This window comes from Halictus rubicundus, chromosome 7 (genome assembly GCF_050948215.1).
Source record: "Halictus rubicundus isolate RS-2024b chromosome 7, iyHalRubi1_principal, whole genome shotgun sequence".
Taxonomy (NCBI): Eukaryota; Metazoa; Arthropoda; class Insecta; order Hymenoptera; family Halictidae; genus Halictus; species Halictus rubicundus.
This window is the reverse complement of record NC_135155.1, coordinates 15,596,255-15,617,952: the sequence shown is the minus strand read 5'-3', so window position 1 is coordinate 15,617,952 and position 21,698 is coordinate 15,596,255. Positions and strand designations below refer to the sequence as shown.

At 41.1% G+C, this 21,698-nt stretch overlaps 1 protein-coding gene across 1 annotated transcript in view; it reads right to left on the bottom strand.

Moving 5' to 3' along the window:
- Positions 1-11,982, bottom strand: part of LOC143355995 (proton channel OtopLc) — a 28,043-nt gene extending 16,061 nt beyond the window's left edge. Inside the window, exon 1 of the mRNA XM_076791288.1 lies at positions 10,956-11,982. Within this exon, the coding sequence (XP_076647403.1) occupies positions 10,956-11,982 (1,027 nt within the window). The remainder of the gene's footprint in view (positions 1-10,955) is intronic.
- Positions 11,983-21,698: the final 9,716 nt, after the last annotated feature.

Genomic DNA, 21,698 nt, shown 5'->3' with positions numbered 1-21,698 from the left:
GAAAGTCCGAAAATTACCTCTGAACAATCCTTTATAACACAAGCAGATCGAAAACACCGTCAATGCTCGTTAGATCAAAGGGTCGCGCGCATTTCCCGCTGAAATCGCAACAGCCCAGAACGCGCAGGCCTGCAATAGAAGCGACAAAGTCACAGAAGGTTACCTCGACCCTTTTGTCAAAGGAAGACGATGGTGTTGACCGGCACACTCGAGTCACCGTGCATGGCGAACGAACTCGGACTCTCTTCGGGTGAAGGACAAAGCGACCGGTGTCTGCCACGGTTTCGGAGATCGGGCGAAGAGAGAGCAAAAGAGCAAGCAACTGCTCCACGCACTATCGCGGAACGGAATGGCAAGGTAACCCAGAAGTGTGCGGCAAGGTAACGTCGAACAAGATCGACTGGTCCGGTACCACAAACGGTGGTGGTAGTCGTCGCTTCTAGCCCGATCATCTGGTCTATAGACCAGCGACGACAACTACGTCAACGATGATGATGATGATGATGATGGTGATGGCGAGGATGATGATGATGATGATGATCACGTCGTTTCTCGTAGCCTCGTTTTTTTTTTTTGTCTTTCTATCGCCGCAACATTGCTCGCGATGATAGAAACCGCACGAGGGACACCGACAATCTTCCGCGGAATTGGAAAACGACCTAAATGGCCCTGAAAAACGGCCCCGGTGAAATTTCTGATCGACTGGCGCCGATGAGAGCGTCCATCATCCTCTTCGATCAGTGAACAGACAGTTTTCTCTGATTTATGTTTGATGGCCGTGCCTTTTTCTTTCTTTTTTTTCGATGATGATAAAGTGGCGTTGTAGATTAGCAGATTGGAAGAGGAACGTTCTCGAATGTTGTGTTAATTGTAATTGACAGCGGATTGTATGCATTTATGACGATTTAAAACCGTGGAAATATTGATAAATGGGTTTACCAATGTCGAAAAGAAAGTTGTAAAAAGAAAATAAATTCTTCGCTAATTTTGTCTTTCATAAAACGATTACGTACGAATCATAAATTTTATCGGTGCAGAACAGCGTGCCAAAACAAACTCTCTTGCTTCACGACAACGAACGCGTTTCGTCTCTTTCCCCGCCTCCATCTTGAAATCACTGATTTATGGCTGCACCTAATAGATAACTCGAAAGGATATATTTTTTTGCCGCGAAATGGTACCCGCAACTGACGGGACTAGAATTAGAAGGAATGATGGCGGCCAGGAACGCTATTTGTTATATACAGTCAGGATCGGCGAAGGATTTCGCGATCGCAAGTGCCTAATCGAATTTCGCTCCATCAATTTCCGGAGCTGAAAGGAGCGAAGCCGCGGCCTTTGAAAAATCAGTATAGAAAGATATTGCTCGAAGCCCCGTGCTGCGGCGATAACTCATCTGACAGGTGGTTGCCGAGGATTTTTTTTTTGCCTCGGCAGTTAGTGCACAGGCATAGGCACCGTGGCATAGTAAGTTAATGTGATTACGCTTGCCTCGCTGTAGGAGGCGAACGATTAATCGCATTATCACAGTTGCGCGCACGTGGCCGAATTAATCTGCGCCGGTGGGCAAACATGTAAGACAGCGTGGAAATTACTGTCATAAGCATTGTACTTTGACCAGTTACTTTTCCACGATTTTGCCAACATTTTTTCGAAAAAAAAAAATTAAATAATAGCTACATATGCCGGTCAGTGTAAGTCCAATTTTGTTGTATCAATATTTATATATTTCTCAATTCAAGTTTATTCTTGCGTCATCTGCTAAGAATATATTCTTCTAAATTCGTATGCTCTAATTGTATGCTAATAATTTAGGAATGTAATGATCAAAAAATTGTCTAACATATGTGTGCAGCTTTTGCGGCAGTAATTGTACAGTCTTCTTAAACAATCCTTTTTAGATTCGCTGCCACAGCAAATATATGTCCACAGTCCTTTATAAACAATTTCTTTGATCTCGTTCTAATTTATAATATGTGCAGGTTTATAAACAGCAAGGAAACCTATTACGCGTACATTAACAAGTACACTTTTATTTTGCTTCTAGAATGAAAAATCTTTCAGTCGACCAAGTAAATTTTTCTCAATTCTCTGATTATATGAAACAAAAATTCGCAGTATGACCCACCGATGAACTATGCATTCAAAATTTGCTGCAAGATTGTCCATTAAATCAACAACTATTAAACGAAACTTTAAACTCGCACGTCAAACTTGCTTAGTAGATATATTAAGGAATCCTCAGCTATAAGTCATTGATTTTTGAAAGAGGCTCGCAATCTTCGTGTCAGATACCAGACAGAGTGTTAAATTGCCGACGACATATTCCAATGAATAACGTGATATTTATCGATACCTCGTTTGTCCTTTCGCGCCTCGTGGGGAATAAATAATATAAACAACGTAATCGCGTGGAGCCTTCGAATTAAGATAGCAACATCACCGACCACCATAAAACGCCCACGACAATTCGCCAGCTGCTAAGACATACTACCCAACCATAGTAAGTGCGTGAGTCATCGAACATAGCCATCCCTCATCGATCAACGATAAAACCAACAGATCCCGTAAGATTGGCGATCGTCGGCTCGGCCACGGTTTAACAAAATGTTTTTCGCTTCTTCGGCCGATACGATCGGCGGATTACGCGTGTTTCCCGGTAGTATGGCTGTGTGATAAGCATAATCCCGCGAACGCCGCGTACGTTAACTTTTCTTATTTCCCTCTCGAGGATCACCCATGCGAGACTAATCGGCTCGTTTTACGGCGCATAAAATTGAACGGCTTCGTTACCGGTCGCGAAAGAACGATGAACGCCTGTCTAATTTCATAACTCCTTCGGTTAAGATATCTGAAGATATCTGAGAGATACTGAAGTCAATTATAAACCCCCACCCCGCCCCCAAATCATGGCGTTTCAACACGCGGAGAATTCAGGGAAAAACCTTATAGGGTGAGAGACCAAATTACTCTGGCGATACCAATTACTGTGCCTATATTAACACTAGGTTTACGGGACCCGTCGAAATGGCGGGTTCTAATATATTTAATTTACGATTATTGAGATTGTGAAGATCAGAATTACTCAACAAACTTATTTCCTTAGGTATATATTATTTAAAAAATGGCTGAAAACTTGTATAGACACATTCTTCTTATTTTTATAGAGTAATGTAAAATACTCGCTTTTAATGCTCCGTAAACCTAGTGTTAATTATACTTGGTTTTAAAATATAATGATTATTATGTTTAGACAGAGTAATTGGTACCCCCACAGTAATTGACCCATAGTCGCCAGATCAAGACTTGTTCCCCCACTTTAATTTCCCCTTCTACCGCGCTATTCCCCCCACGCTTCCGCCACGGACCGGTCACGTGACGCGTTTCGTCTCTGTCGCGTCTACGTCATCATGTCACGTGACTAATCCGATACTGGCAGAGAGAGGGTAACTTTTTCCCCTCAATTGGTGCTCCCTCCCCTCATCTGGCGACTATGGGCAGGCCCCCGTATTACGATCAGGAGATTGCTGCGCTATGATTTATTTTATGGTTACAGCAACTATATCTTTGTCGTTTGAAACCTTTCAGATCGAATTTATAATTATTGTGCGCCTGTTATATTTTCTAATAGCTAAATAGGGACTGTAAGTCACGCGTAACGAAGATAAATATTTTATAAATCACGTAGAAGTTACAGAGCAGCGACCAATGGCGCCATCTTCGTGTTTATGGCGACAATAATGGAAAGACGAACGGAATCACGTGTGAAATCGTGCCCGAAATTCGATTTCGGCGGCCAACCGGTTTTCTCGGAATGCGAAAGTCGTCGACCGCATTCTGCATAGTGATCGAAAGGAACAAATCCTACTTCGCTGTTGACCAGTGGTCGTCAATTTTGAATGCAGCTAAACTTTAATCATTGAACTAGGAAAATTAGCATATCTAAATCTAATAATTAATTCGGTTACTTCGATCACCTCTTCTCGAGGCGGAATTATTTATCATTTCATTTGAACAACGTAATGGAAATTGAAAATTACATGAAAATAATTGATTCGACAATAATAAAGAATTGAAAGTAATTAACTGTTTCAAATGACTGTTATCTTATTTCAAATGAAATGTGCCCAACCCTGTGGTAGCGAACGTGTTACGAAAGGAACAGAATATCAGGTATATTTCGTATACCACAATGAAAAATGCAGAAGTCACGGGGTGAGTGGACGAGGCTTGAAGATCGCTGCTTTCGACAATGACGAGGATCTGCTTTCACACGATCCATGCACACGACTCGCGATTTATCGTGTCGCATCGTGTTCCAGCGCGACGTCCAAGCGAAAAATTACCCTTTTCTATGAGAAGAAGGAGCAGTTTTCCGCGGGCTACCTTTCACCTGGTTTGCTCGTTGCTTTCACCCTCGTCCGTTTTTCCAGCGAGTCGCCGCGCATTCTTTTCGATTTTAGAATAATCTGCACTAGTGTCGACATTTTTATAACGATTCGCAATTTTAGAAATTAATTTGTAAAGATAGAGAAATAGAGAAAAATAATTTTAATCGAATTGGAGAATCTTGCTTTGCAGTATTACAAACATAGTGAAATCACTAGCATAAGAATATTTATAATTTCCGTTTTCGTAATTATTCGGAACAGGAGGGTCCTTGAGGAATGACCTTAAAATACGTTATCAAGGTCATCATTCTGAACAACTTTTTGCAGAAAACTGTTGGGATGACTATAGCGAACTCCATCTTTTCCCAATGACCTTTCAGGGCAACTCCTGCACCCCCTCTCCAAAAACCTAAACCAGACCTGCTTAGGTATGGGTACGCATGGTGATAATGTAGGTAGAAGGTGTTGTACCGTTCGGTTAGCCCAAGCCCATCAATCTCATGACGGGCAAGGTCAAATGTAGGTCAACTCTAAAAATGAGATTGGCGTAAAAATTAGTTTCTACGACGAGTTTTAATTAATTTATGACCACCGTCCGACGAAAACACGAAAGAAAACAAACGGATCAACACGTGCTGGAAGAGACTTCCTCATACTAAATCATAACATCGCACCTCCTACTCGGAAAACATAACAATAGATAGCATTTGTACCAAGAAATTCCCGTGTAATTAATTCCATGATATTAAACTATTACCGCCTACTACAACGCGATTATAGGGGGTGGCAAGAATTATCCGTTTGCCTGTAGTTATGTATTTAATATACTCGCTTAATAACATATCTTAATAAATACACAATCTGTTAGGCGAACTTCCCTTTTTCACCGCTGGAAGACGATTATCCGCGAGCCACTGTTAGACACGCGTACCAATTAAAGTCCCATTTACGCGGTAAATTATATATCAATTATAGTGTAGTTTGTAACAGTTTGAATGGACGCTTTGACAGCTGGATCCAGAACCTTTTCTGCATACTTAAACATGAGAATTACCAACATTGGCGGATTTTGGATTCTTTGTTTTACAATTATTTTGACAATTATTCATTATTTTACAATGCAAGTATTTTGTGTAATAAAGAGAGTAAAGATGCATCCACGAGGAATTATTCAACAAATTTATTTCTTCTAGTATATATTATTAAAAAATGGCTAAAAATTTGTACACACATTCTTGCAATTTTTATAAAGTAATGTACAATAGTAATTTTTAGTGCTCTGCAAACTTATAGTGTTGAAAAGCAATGCAAACTAGGAAATTTTACTGCTCGGTAGTTCTAGTGTAAATTCTAATCAGATTTCATTCATAAGCGAATATGTCGCAATAAAAATTAATTTATAACAACTGGTCAAAGAATACCGTTAGCTGTTTTAATTGTTAATGATCTAACTACAACTACACTGTGGATTTTTGCATTAACCTAATAATGTTTCTGCTACCAATAATTTAAATATATTAATATTGAAATAAAAATAATATTATACTGAATTATACGTTATATTTTACGATGTTTCGTATGTTCGTATTTTATACGTATAAGTGCGTCAGTGTCTGATTATCAGTAAATATTTCATTAAATTGTATGTTCTGCATTCATGAATAGTTCCTCAAAACGGAACTAAATTATGTGACTTGCAACCCATAACGAAATTATTCATCACAGTACTGCCACTCGCGAGTGTTATCGAATCACATCTATGTTAACACTCTGCCTCTACCGGAAGTTAGTTGGCTCCTCGATGATTCTGTTGTATCCAACAGAAGCTTAATGACCTGCCATTAAATGGTACACTCGTAACAGATTGCGATTAATTACTGATCTAATTCTGACAAAAACAGTAGATTTTAATTCAGTCAATGTTTTTGAAATAATCCCTAGTAGGAAAAATTACTTATATACTTATCAAGGGATCCTAATCAATTTTTTTATAACTACAGATTTTTTATCGAATAACAAATAAGCTGGTTCGCAATACAATGGGTCGTGGAGGGATACGAAAATCGAAGAGCAGCTTTCAAAATTGAAAGCTCACCTTACATATACATGACCAGAGTGAGACTCTCATGTCCACAGCGTGTTTACAAAAAAAAAGAAAGTAAACAAACGCCGCGCCGAAACAGGCTTACGTTGCCAAAAATTTAATACAGTATTAGCGACAGACTCCCCTATATTGGAAAAGGAAAAAGTTCTTCGAAACGTGTAGCTGCATAACATTTAAATTTCATGAAAATCAAGTAAGTGGTACTTTCTAAACAATTACCAAAAAATGTTTCAAAAACAAAAGTTGCTCAGTGATCGCACGATAACAAATTGCAATGAAAGAAAAATGAGCAAAAATATTTTCGTGTAATTAAAAAATAAAGACCACCTCGATTTTGTTTAGCAACGTTTACCTTCGTGTCCCCTGTAAAGAAGTATTAGGGGTCTTGGGTCGAAAACGGAGTAGTTTAGAAATTATTCATTTTCAGCCGACTCCCGCAAGAGTTCAAACGTTGTGCGACCGTTTCCAAAATTGATCGAGTCCCAGCAGAAATTCGGGTCACCGGCAGCGATGACCGTGCGTGACAAACAGGAATGTCCTTTTCCGCGGAACGACATTGTCGACGGCCGAAACCCGAGAACGTCCCGCGTTCCGTTTCGCGGAAAAGAAAGTGGAGAAAAAGTCCTTCGAGCGCCGTTTAACGATATATGATCGCGGTTTGTTTGCTGCGTGCCGGTGTGTCCCTTTACTTTCACGTTCCACTTCGGTCCCCACGGGTATTATTGCCGCGATCGTATCGATCCATCCAGCACATGACGATCGGCCATTAGAACCGCCTGACAGGTCGCTCGTTGATACAGATTGCTCATTTCATCTGCGACTAATTCCGCGGTTGTAGTACAGTCAACCACTTTTCCTGGCACGCGCTACCTGTCCGCCGGCCTCTCGAGCACTTATCCTCATAATTACAAACCAACATGAGAAGATCTCGACGCGCGGAACGCGATCTAACGCGCAGAAAATCGCCGCGATCACGAGATCCATCGCGTTCTTGCGTTTCGAGTTCGAAACTTGCAACTGGTACGGTCTGGGGCAAAATTAAGTCACCCATGGAGTCGACTCTTTTTTTTTTAGACCTTAGAAGGATTAGTTTTAGCGTGTAAAGAAAATCGAAATTCCTTTTATTTAACACGTTGAACGTCAGCCATATGTGGCCAACGGAATTATTTGTGCAGGTTTTAAAATGAATGTTTACATTGATATATTCATTGTACTAGACTTAATCAGGATCTGTAACATGCAAGAAAGTTGGAGGATTACTCGGTATCGTACATCTAATTTTTTGCAATTTTTATTTCATTAAATAACTTACTTCGATTTTATGGAATTTTTGGGGTTTCTAGTTTGGCGTTCAAAGTGTTAACTTAGGTAATTCTTTAGAAAGTGCCGCTCATCCCCGATTTTACCATTATTTATTATTATTATTTAAGGAGTTATTATTATTGTTATTTAACACCAACGATAGTAACTATTATTTTTGGAATAGTTTACGTGGATAATGTCCAAGTCTGGCTGTCTTCCATCTCCGACAGAAAAGACAATGATCCTACATAGAAGTGCCCCAACAAAGAAAGTTGTAAGCGGGAATAAAGATCTGTGAGAAAGAAAGGTAAGAACTCTATTTCTGTTTCACGTCCGGACAATGTGGCGGGAAAAAGATTTTACTGCCTCGTTTGTCGAAACGTTTCATTTAATTTGACGGTTCGAGGGTGAACCGGAAGTCGGGCGGATCGCGCGGGATAATTCGATCGACGGGAAGTCGTCGATGAGGTTTTTGCCCGTGGAAATTTGCCGGCGTTTCCTCGGCGGCTGGTAGCAAGGATTTACGACGATGATTGTGTACGTTTAGAGTCCGGGAGGAGGGGGCAACAACGGGCAACAAAAACAGCGAAAGTCGTGGCAGCTGACTATTCATTACCGCGCGGGCTGCGGTGTATAAAAAGTAATAGAATTGTGAGATCCATGAGAAGAGCCGTTCGACGTACGCTCTCGGGGAACAGCCGTTTCACGATGAGAACTGAAACGTTAAATTGCTGCCGAGATTGCTGAAATTCTACGGGATACCGCGTCTCGAATTCTACCGTTGCTGCGTCATCTCCTAGGTGTACCAATGCTTTGTATTTTTACTCGTCATTTTTACTCGAATAACGTCTCCCACGTGCGAAAACAAACGAAAACATTTTATTCTTCATTTTCGATTTGTTCTTTCATGTAGAATCACCCTCTCCTCAGCGTACCACCGATGCCGGGACACTATGTGTATTCTGTTAAGATTTTTAGAATGCGAAAGGGTTAACCCTTTGCACTCGAAGCCATTTTAACTCTAAAACGAAACATTTCTTCCGACCTAGAATATTTTCCTTGTATATATATTTTTCCATGCTATACATATGAAAATGGTGCAATTTACTCGTACAGTACTGAAATGTTTACTAATTTAATATGTATAATATGTATATCTTTATCTTTATCTATTTAATATGTATTTATCTTTATCTTTATCTATTTAATATGTACAATAATATGTATATTTACATATAATTTATTAAATACAAACAAATTTAATAACGTAAAAAATATTTTGAATAATGATACAGAGAATTTTTACTGGCGCCTTACAGTCGCCATTCGAGTGCTAAGGGTTAAAGTAGCATCCATCGTGATAGACTGCTTTGTGCAAAGTTTAGTGCATCGGTTGCAAGTAATGGTAACCGAGTAAAAAATTCCCTCTCTCTTCAATAATTTCAGTAAGTTGAAAATAACGTTTCCAAATTTATATTCTTTAACTTCTCGTTATTTCAATGTTAGAGATCCACGGAATCCGTGGTCCATTAGAATGTAACTCTAGTTGTTTTCTGCAACGAAATAGAACATTATCGCCAGGGAGTACACGGATCCGAGGCGATCATGGTTAGAATAGGTGTCGGACATCTGGTACACCGTTACTCGTAATGAATCGAATCAGACATCGGTACACTTCGGAGCAGACAATGCTGAATATTGGTCACTCGACTAATAAAGACACCTCGCACGTACAGTGACTTGAACGAGCGCACATGAGCCACGTCCTATCTACCGCTAGCTGATCCTTTTCGTCCGACGATACCGTACGTCGAGGAACGTACATCGCGCATACAAATACCCCCACGGATCGTTAATACATGAAACCGTGTCGTTCGCTTGTCGTACCTAGACTGCGGATCTCTGCATTCGTGGTACGTAAATCTTATGTCAACCGTAAGGAATAGAAGTCGAGGACGAATGTGTTCTTCTAATCATTTTAATACGTCGGTAACCGGTGTTCTTAGACTCCTCTAATGCCCTTGCAGATTACACTCTTCAACTATTCAACCTCTCCAACCTCTACAGATATCTAGATTTAACGAATACAATAGATACCTCGCTGAAAACATTGCAACAACAGGGATTGTTAACTACTCTCTTCGTCGAGGGCGAATGTGTTCTTCTAATCATTTTAGTACGTCGGAAACCGGTGTTCTTAGACTCCTCTAATGCCCTTGCAGATTACACTCTTCAACTATTCAACCTGTCCAACCTCTACAGATATCTAGATTTAGCGAATACAACAGATACCTCGCTGAAAACATTGCAACAACAGGGATTGTTAACTACTCTCTTCGTCGAGGACGAATGTGTTGTTCTAATAATTTTAGTACGTCGGAAAACGGTGTTCTTAGACTCCTCTAATGCCCTTGCAGATTACACTCTTCAACTATTCAACCTGTCCAACCTCTACAGATATCTAGATTTAGCGAATACAATAGACACCTCGCTGAAAACATTGCTACAACATGGATTGTTAACTACCATAAACTGTGAAGTTATCTGTTCAGCAACAACAATCCAACAACAGGTGGCAACGACCAGTTAAATCAGAGTTGTTCAGCGTGTGCCCGTACGGGCAGCGATTTTCGTGCCCTGAGCGTACACAGAACGGCGGGCACGAAGCCCCCCGCCGGCAAGACTGCATACAGTCGGTCACGAAAATATTCGAACACCGCTATAATTTTGACTATTATAGTCCGTACTTCAGAAATTTATGCAATAAAAACAAAAAGAGGTTTCACGTATGTTACTATGCAGTGTATAGTTAACAAAAACATAAGAGATATTTATTTACGATAAGTAATTACATAAATAATGAAAGAAAAATGGAAAGTACGCTCATTTTCATGTCCCACTTGTGCCCACGGGCACCAGCGGGCAAGTTTAAATCCTTAAACAAGTAGACTTCGATAAAAAAAATGTAAATAATGTCGCTTGCGAAACGATTGAGTTCCCTCATCCCGTAATAATTGAAGAACCATTTCAGGAAAAGCTAGAGAAACATGTGCCTGCCAAATCAAAGACAGTATCTCCCACACCAAACCTGTCTAACAAGAACAATCCAACAAATCTCTTCAAGAACAACAATCCCCAAAACTCTGAATAAGCCTCACCCTTCTCGTTCATCGACTTCGTGGACACAGAGGACACCTCATCGGGAACATCCACAGCCCTCTCCTCCTTCCCCTGCAAGATCCCATCCACAGCACTCCTCAGTTCCTGCTCGATCTTCCTGGATTCCTCATTCTGATTGTATTCAACAGTCGTCTGATCATCGATCTTCTTCCACTCGGTGGTCTCCTTGTTCTCCATGGTAAACTCTTCTAGCCCCGGAATCTCCCTAATATCGGGCACCAGCGTATCCTCATCGTCGTCCCTGATCCTCCACTTTGCTCTCTGATGAGGTTCCCCAAGATGATTCTCCCGGGCGGCAATCTCGCTGACCGAATCAACGACTTCTTCGACAAGCTCTTCCTCTTGCAGCATGTACTCTCTCCTTTCGTTCGGGTTTTGGTAGACCCTGTACGGGCCTACAAGACCGACGACCCCCCGGGGGATGGAGACATTCCTCTTCCAATCAGCTTGCAGCTGATCAAACTCGCCTAAGTGGTTCGAGTACATCTCGCCGAGGTCGAACAACCTGCGGGGTTCGGGTAGCTGGTTCGAAGCCACCTGCAGCCACCTCTTCAGCTCCTCTTGACGGGACTTGACCTCTTGGCTACTCTGCGGGGTCTGTTCCTCGGTTTTCTTGAGTTTGCTCTTCTCGGTGCCAGGTTCCGGCAACTGGACCCTCTTCGGCTTCTTCACCACGCTGTACAGGGGGTCATCATCTTCCAGAGATTCCCTCTCCGCCACGGTAACTCTATCAGCTCCTTTGCTCTCGATCAGCTTCCTAGGATCTTCCAGTTGCTTCTCGCTCTTCACAGCGCTGATCACCACTATGTTCCGTTTGCTACCCGACGCTACGTCAGCGAACGTCTCGTTATTGTCCAAAACGCTGTAGATCGGTTCTCGCGTCGCAGCCTCGATCCATCTGGGCCTGCTCTTCGGCTTCGCTGAGGATCTAAGCCTCTCGGGACCCACCGTAGCTGTCTTTCGTTGCGCGTTGCCAAACGGAATGCTCGACAGTTCGGCCACCATCGTGTTTCAGTGTGATCAGCCACGCCGGATGTCACGATCAGAGCGTGACCAACATGTTAGAGGATCACTGACCCACCCACCTGATCTCGCGAGCAGGAATACCTTCGGGCGTGACCTGGACGTGGTCAGGTTTTTCGAACACGCGGAATTGTTAACGATCTCGTTGGGGTATCGGGTCTTCTGTGACCCGTTCGCCTGCACCTGGTCAAAATGGAACTTGGAGACTGAGTTTCGCTGGACGAATTCGGAGAGTGGTCGGCGAGAATAATTCCCTTATGATTACCAGAACATTAAGCGTGAAAATGGTAATTAGTAGGCTGCGGGTTTTATGCGTTCATGGCAAAAATGGATGAACAGACTCGCTAAGATTATTGGAAAAAGAAATACAACATTTTTATTTGGCCTGGAGAATTTCTATTTTGCATGAAGATCCGCCGCCCAGTAATTAGCATAAAGATCCGGGGTCCATTAATGGGATAATAAAAGCTTAGGTAAAGCTAATCGAACCTTTAGAACTCTTCCGCCGTAGAGAAATTTCGATCTTTCCTCTAGACTATAAAACAGATTATCAAATGCTAATGCGCGTTCTCAAGTTCTCGCCGTAAAGTCGAGTAGCTCTTGCTGAAAACGTTCAGCGAAATGTTGTGCGTATCAAAAGCCGTAACGGTCCGATCGATTTGCCCATAACTTGCAACGCACGTGCGACGGTAGCAAGTGTGCGTAAGCATGTAGGCGCACAGAATGTACCGTTATGCGTTATCATGTCGATATCGTTAATGCGTTCGTAAACATCGGCATGTAACATATACGGTGAAACAGTGATGCATGAAATAGAAGAGCATACTTTATAGAACAGCGGAAAGTGCTCATCCAAGAAACAAGAACCAAGAAAGGAAAAGAAACGAGTCCGACTTCGATAACAAGAACAAGGCGCAAGCACGCGGAAAGATGGCGGCGATGTTAACAGGGGGATGAACGAGGAAGCTCTGAATTATGTAAGCTAGAATAGCGAGCATCGTGTTTCTCTGCTTCCTTTAGCCGTTTAATACTTCCGCGATTTTCTTTCCACTCACTAAATTCTTGATCTCTATATTACTTCGGCCCAAAAGGAAATATAAAAAAGTATTCGTGATAATTAGACTACAGATTTTACGCATTCACGACGAAAATGAATAGGCGTGAAACAGTGGAAGAACTAAAATAATCGATGTACATTCAAATTGCTGAAATTATTCAAATACAGAGAACAATTTTATTGTGCATAAAGATCCACGGTCTAATTATAACTAGACTGCGGGTTTTAATGCGAAAGAAAAATGATCTGCGTTCATTGTAACATGTAGGAACTGCATAGACATTCATTCCTTTTCCTGGTCGTTTTAATTAACTGAAAATAATATTCAGTAAACTCTTGTATAACGTAATTGGAAAACCCGTCTGAAAGTACTGTATACATGTGTCTTGTGTGGCAGGAAATGTGCAGTATATGTATAAAGAATTGTTTAAAAAGACTGTGCACAATATTACCGTAAAAGATACGTATGTTCAGTCTTTTGTAAACAATTTTTTTATCGTGTTATATGGGAGCCTAATGTAATAGTATTGTTTAGTTCTTTAAATGCTCTCCCATAAATACACAAATTCCACAATCTGTTTATAACAATACGATCGGTACACTGTTTCTTGTTCAATTTTTGTGATAAATAGTTACTTTCGTTGATTTTGGAATGTTGCACAGAGTCACGACGAAAGAAGCGGTCAGTTTTAATATGTTATAACAAATAGACTGTTGACATTTTGAGATATACCTTGGACTATTTTCTAAAGACAATCATGTTGGAGTTTTCTTACTATTATCTATTATAAACCTATGTTATATCTACAGCTGATGAAATTCTAAAAACTGTTCAGAATTAGTTTATTCTTGCGTGTCGTAAAAATGAATGTTAACGTATCGAGCAACAATAAGTCGAAAAATCAGTACAAATTATATTAAAAACAGAATTTCTTTGGGAAAGTGGTTTCACCCCTGCAAAGGTTTCTCAAAAAATGGTTTGATCATTCCATTTGTTGTTAATCTGCAGAACAGAATTAATTTATTCTTGCGTGTCGTAAAAATGAATGTTAACGTATCGAACAAAAGTAAGTCGTCGGAACGAAAATGCAAAGAGTGTTGTTAAAAGTCAGTACAAATTATTGTTTTCACCGCTGCAAAGGTTTCTGAAAAAATGGTTTGATCATTCCATTTGTTGTTAATCTGCAAAATAATGGAGAAATAATCGAGTATGCGAATAAAGCGTGCGCAGAGCAAGCAAATGAGAGTCAATAATGTGCGAGAGAGCCCGGAAGGAGGATGAGTAAGCGAAAGAGAAAGAAACTGTGTGAACCGAGTCGATTTCCACGGTTGCGAGACCGAGAAATAATCAAAATTCTTTTCTTCGTCGATGCGGTAGTCACTGACACACTAAATTAGCAACGAATACGTATGGTGCGACTACGAACGTTTATGGTTCCTCGAAGAACGAGCTACAAGCACAGAGTCGAATTCGCGCGTGCACATTGGAGAGACGACGGAACCTCGCGAAAAATTGCAAGTCGATACTTTTTGATTTCTGCACTCGACTCGAATGATCGGACACTTCCGACGAGCGCACCCGATCGACCACAAAAGGTAAATGTCGTTTCTTGGCTTTGGTTTTACGAGAAACAATTCCCGGCGGGCTGGTGGAGGTGGCTGGAGGTCGATCGTATGGATCTAGCTCTCGTTCGTGACCAGGATGACGAAAAAAGATTTCACGTCGTCCACGTTCTTCATTCGCACGGATCCTCAAGATCTCCCAGAAAAATTCCCCTCTGACGCAATCGACCACTTTTCGTGAGACTCCTCGCAATTACGCTCGCGGTTGCACTGTTCCGCGCATATTTCGCATTCGCAACGTTGAGAACAACAGATCTTCGGTTGCAATAAACCTTCGCCGACTGGATAAGAGTCGACAATTTCTCTTAATTCTCATGGAAGCTTGCAAACAAATTGATTAGATAACGAAACGCAATTTCAACTTTGAAGACATCCTGTGTTTCAATAGTGATTCAGTTATTAACCCCTTGCACTCGAAGCCATTTTAACTCTAAAATGAAACATTTCTTCCGACCTAGAATATTTCCCCTCTGTATATATTTTTTCATGCTGTACATACCAAAATGGCGCGATTTACTCGTACAGTACTGAAATGTTTAGTAATTCATTAAATACAAACAAATTTAATAATGCAAGGCTATAACGATTGGATCTGAATTGAATGACTCCAAAAATTGATAAACTTTGTACCGTAGAAATTGATAAAATAAATAAAATTAAATAAAAGCACTGTGATCTGTACAGCCGTGTATGATCGTCAAAAACGTCCTCTTTCCGAGAGATAATTTGCGTCCAGTGAAATGGTATCCTTATGGCTGCCGTAACTAGGCCTACCTACTGTAACTATACCAGTCCTTGCACCATAATTAAGTAGAGTCTGCATCCTCGTTGTTTAAAATATTCCGTGTAATTTTCTTCGAAGAAAGTAACGCGTTTCAAAGTGTTCCAGTTACGTCCCATGCAACTATATTTCACGCAACTATTGTACGTAAATATGACTTTGCACAACTTTCACGTGACTTGATTACGATTAGCATCGCTGACGGGCGCAACCGTGGCGGATGTTTGCGCAAACATAAATTCATATGCGCTGGCTTGCAGACGATCAGGATTAAACAAATTCTCCTGCACCTAATAAAACTTCATGAAATGCATTTCTGATTACTAGTTCATTACAATTTTCTTTCGCTATAAGGCGATGGCTGGGGACCGAATTTCGTCGTATTTCGAATGAAGAAGAAGAAGAAGAGGGGGCAGCGATCTTCTCATTTCGGAATAAAAAGCGTCGTCTTATATCGGAATGAAATTGTGCATATTGACGGTCGCTCGAGCATATCCACATCGCGACGGGTCACGAATGACTCCTGCATACCATCCGGAGGATTAATGTTTCTTCGTACATCATACTGTCCTTATAGAAATATCGTCTGCAATACTGGTATCGAGGATTTCCCGTGGAGTTTCGAAAAGGGCACCGGCTATCGCGATCGCGCGAAATCAGCAATTACAATTAGCCAACCGGTGAAATACGACTTCCAGTAGCACGGAAACGTCTTTGAGTTGCGGTAATGGCCGACGCGATGGAAGGTGACCGACGAGGAAGCGTCGCGACCGTTGTCATCGGTTGTTGCAAAAGACAAACCGTTAACTCTCTCGCATGGCGGTTCGTCGTAAAATAGAAACGCCGGTCTTTTCACGCGAGCTCAAGCTCTCTCGCTGTTTCGAAGCCCTTTATTCTCTCCCGTTTGACTAAGAGAGAAGAGCCGCCGCTCCGAGGCAGAAACGTGACTTTAGAACAGGTGTTAGAGGTCGAAGTATTCTGCTCGATAATCGCCGACAACGAGACGAGACGAGACGAGACGAGGCGTTTCAACGAAAAGATTCTTCCGTGTGCTAGCTTTCCCGAACGCTTAGTATTATAAGCGTGTGCGCTATGCTCGCGGGTAAATGGCCGCGGTGTATACCGCTACGAAAAATTGTTAAACGTCGTCGAAACTGGCGTATCATCACGACAGCAGAGGTGTCCAGTAAATCGTGTCAGGGTGTCTAGTAAATCATCGTGTAGCGGTCCCGCTGCCATGCTGTGATGATGCCTCGCGAAACGAGCGAAAAATAACGCGTTACTCCGTGACAGTGACCAACGGTTGTTCTTTCCCTGCTCTTTGTCTTCCGCCCCCCCGCCCCCACTCCCCCAGAATTTGAAAAATTATAGCTCATACTGTACACTGATGAGCACCAGTCGGCCCGCGGGCCGTACTTGGCCGTGTAGCAGATCCGGCGGCCCGAGGGCATTCGGGACAAAGATCACAACTTCTACACTAATCAATTTTCTATATAAGTACCTGAATCCTTTTTTTTAAAAGAATGCAAATTTGCGTTGATTCGCATAAAAAGAAATGATATGGTTTCATAACAAAAATTGTTGTCACCTTTATTTTTGATCGAATACAAGCTTTGATGCAAATCTTCAAGAACATAATTTACTGCTGGCTGAATACCGAGTAACTTTTGTAGGAAATATTTATAAATATAAAAAGTAATAGATCCAAAAAAAAGGTTTTATTTTAAGTCTGTGTAAGAAATAACAAATACATTTCACAAACTAAAATTATTCGATTGGTATGTTTAAGTATGTACACTACAGTCCGCGGGTTGCTCGTCACTGATGTACAGAGAGATGTAGAATAAACGTAAATTTTCCTTTTCTCCTGGGAAACGATCGAAGACGAAAACGTTTTTAATTAATCGCGCGAAGACAATTGTACGGCAAGAGGTTGACAGAAGCCTGAAGAGTACAAGAAAATTAGAAACTAATAGAATAATGTTCTACGAAGCCATTAAGAAGTTTCTAATGAACGTAGTATTTGCTGCATCATGCCGATCAAGAACTTCTGCCTGACAATGAGAATTAGTTTGAGAACTCGGGAAAGGATCTTCTTCAACTTTTGAATCGCCGCGTGTACATTGCTCGGTACGCTCCGTGATTTCTCTTCTGGTCGGACCATGTGTACACAATGTGGACAGGTTATTAACGCTAAACCTACCGACACTCTTAGTATACCTATTCCTACCGTGTAGTGGTCAAAATGACCGGTCCTTAAAAAAATTTATTGTTAATACATTAAACGTGGATAATAGTCAATTTGTTGCTGAATGAATTAGTAGATGAACAACTTCCATAAAATGACGATACAAATTTATTTTCATATAATTGCAATTATATAAAAAATACTGCGATGCTCTCTCCTCGATTTACAAAATTGTACTGTGTCGTCCACCTTTGCGGTTTGTAACTCGGTGCGTAACTCGATAGCGTCTCATTCAATAAGGCGGCTCATTTATTTTGAGTTGGCCATGCCACATTGAGAATAGCCATTGTTTAGGTTTAGAAGAGTAAATACCACATTATCTCGTGCGGTCAAATTGACCGGCCGCGGTAGGTAGGACAAGATACATATATTTCGTGGAACAGAAAAAATAAAACGAGAGATAAATATTGAAAAATACATTGTATATACGTGCTTTAAGAAAAGTCGTAAAGATAAATAGCGATGTGATAATGGTGTATGTACGAAATTGTACGCAGAAGTTTGAAAAGGTCAATTTGACCGACCGTGGCAGGAATAGTATTAATATAGTAATGCGGAGCCGGGCCCGTGTAATTCAATTAAAACTGTGATTTAATCGCGTCGTCTTGTGTCCGTTGAGGCCGCGGCGTGACGGTTCAGTCGAGGGATCCGCTCTGTTAAAGCAGGTAATTGTTATTCTCGTTCTCTATTTGATAACAAAGATTTTTTCAGACCCAATATTCGAGGTCTCCATCCCACTTTTGTTATCGAATCGACGCGACATCTGCTCGCGTACGCATTCGTGCTTGAATCAATGGCAACGAGCTAATTATCTAATTGCGGCAGCGGTTAACAACTAAGCATTTCTTAATAAATTCATTTCGTTTCAGATCGTGCCTATTTTAACGTATTGTTCATTTTAATTTAAATCGTGCTTTCTTTGAAACACTGTCCATTTGATTTCAAACCGTACTTGTTTCAACAAACTCTTTCTTCCATTTCACACCGCGCTCGCAAAGCAAATTATTAAGCAATTATTCGCTTTTTAGCAAATTATTTATCAACTGAATCTAGAATAAATGAAACACTTTGTCACATTACAAAACAGGAAGGACGTTAAAACGATACAAAACGGACACGCAATAAACGTAATAAATAATATAGCGAGACAGGACGTATGCTGCAACAAATAAATATCAGAACGAATAAACAAGAGATGACTCTGCGTTCGAGGGTTAATCTGATTTTCATACAGCGCAGTCATCGAAACGTGTTAAGAAGAGTTAGCGATAGTAGGTGAACCATAACGCGGTCGACCATGTCGCTGGATGAGAAACTATCCAACAGAGCTGATCCAACATAACATGCCTCCTCTTTTAAATCCGAAAGATAAGCCTGCTACGACGCGGAACACTGATGCAAAATTAAAGATGAGTCGTCCACCGCTCGGGCAGCGAACATCGAAAGACTTTCAGAAAAGAAAATCTTGTTAATCTCCTCGGTACACGGCTTGTTTTAATTTCCAGCAAGTGTCACTCGTTTAAAGAAGTCACTTTCTTAATTTGAAGTGCCAAAAATTACTTGGAACGTCGAGCGACGACAACGATCATCTTTCGCAAGCGACTTTCGACGTTTTCTGGGTCTGAAGAAGAAAGCAACGAAACATTCATGACATTAATAACGACGATGATTAGAGACAGGCGCCCGGGGATGCTCCTGATGGATGCCTCGCTTTATTAATCAAAACCGTTCGACGGTTAAACGGGCAGAAAAAACCGAGCGCAGGTGAAAAGAAAAATTTCACCTGACCTTGAATATCGAGGACAAGCTTGTTTGGGTAGGCGAAAATTTTAGCTAACGCTTTTTTGCGATCGTGAATATTAGTCGAATATTTATGGTGGTTTGATGAACGAGAAATTTATGGAAAGCTAAACTCAGTCTCCCGATGCTACGTTTCCAAACAAAAAATGAATGGCAAATATGTTGGCCGGCTCAAATATATTGGCCGTAGCAGCACAAACATTTTTGCGAAACTACCGGAGTGTCATCTCATTAAATCGCTCAAAAAATTAAGTCAGTTTTCAACATTTATTACGGGGAAACTAGGTGATGTATAGCTAAAATACTTTTTGCGATTAATTCGGTCGTGATTCAACGTCGTAGAAAAATTTTTTGAATGGAAAGATGCGAATCAATGCACAGATGAATTCCTAAAAGTAGACTACAGTTCCATGATTTAATGGAGAGATTAATTCCGTTACTTAAAGAAATTTTTATACGGTTTTTTAAGCGAGTAAAGATTGACGAAGGAGGTCGATCTCTATTTAGTTTCTGTTTCTGTATGTGTTTGTCAGTAAATATCCGGACGTGTGCTGAATTCTTGAAATATGATTTCTGCGGCTAGTGTATCTGAATAGATTTTCCATGGTACAGAAATGTTTCCTTTCGGATTAAGGATTTGATTGAGCGAACGATCATAATTCATACTATTATAATGATCAGCAGCCGCCGGCGACACTGTCGCCCAAACGTTGAAATCGCCGCCTTAATATCCAGGCGTTGAAATCTCTGTGCTATACTACTGTATTAGACACTACCGCAGTAAGACTGTAATTCAACGATTTTGCATTAGCCTTATATTATTTTAAGCATAGAAACTTCCACAACAAATAAATATAATTCCCTTTTCCAAACGTGATCGAAAACCCACCACAAAATCTGAAGCTCGGGTTGAAAAATATTCACAGTGGATGATCAAGCTACTAGAACCGCGTTATGAGAAATTCTTTCGAAAAAATTCTGCAAAAAATAGAAGTAAGATTAGAGTGCTGTTAGAGCCATTAGAAACCAATTGCTTATGCAAATATCAATCCGCGCGCTTATACCGTGCGAATACTTCGACTCTCGTCGAGCATCTATAAACTACGGTCGTAAATCTGTTATAGTAACCCATTACATATTTTCGCAAAATCTCTTTCTTCCTCTATCCTGAATCCATTCATAGTGCCGAACAATTTAACGGAGTACTCTGGTCGAGAACTCTGAAAAAATTCGATTTCTCCTTATCGTACCGTTTTAATTTAACATCAAATGCACCGAGCACAAAATGCGACCGGTATACATCGCTTTGTAATTCCGATAATTATAGAATAAAAAATGGGCCGGCCAAATTATCTTGAAATTCTTCAACTAGGTAATTTTTGCCATACTCGCAGGAATTTATTTAGATCTCTCGCAAATTTTCTAACAGTTGTTGGTTTATGGATCTATTAAAAAATCCTCAGTCACGGGCCATAAACTTTGAAAAATTACGGAATAATCGCCGGTAGATAATGTGTTAATCGAGACGTCTAATTACCTCGCGCCAAGCCCATAATGCGCTTCACCGGCACGTTTCGTCGTTCGCGCACTCGACTAATCGTCTCTCGCAGTACACAGAAGCATAAAGCAACGATCGAGACGTGTTTCACGAGAAATTCAGTTCCACGTATCGTACGGCGAGCGATTTTGATCCAGCGTTCCGGGACATTGATCCGACACCGGCGTCCGATCGCGCACGAGTGAGCAGAAATTCTGAAAACAAGAGTCCGAGCAAGGAACGGTGAGCAGACGCCGTCTAATGAAACAGAATTCACTCTAGCCCGATCATTTTCACTTCCGTGGAAAAGAAAAGGGAAAGTGCGCGAGTCGTTTCAGACCAAGAAACCGTGCGCGCCTGTTGCGCTCGCTGAAGCTCGCAACGATTATCCGCGAACGAAGACAAGCCTCGCATTGCGCACACGTTGAAATCGGAGGAATTAAAGCCGAGGAATTTTAATCGACTGGTCCGAGAGTAGCCTCGTTCAATAATTCCGCTGACGACACTTATTAAAAACGGTACCCGGCAATTTTTACATCTGTTTGCCATGTTTCTCTCGCCGCATCGCTTCGCCGCCCCTTTAGAAAATTTATGACGTGGAGGAAATTTTGCACGAGAACGCTGCTTCCCGATTCTATAGGCTCTCGATCGA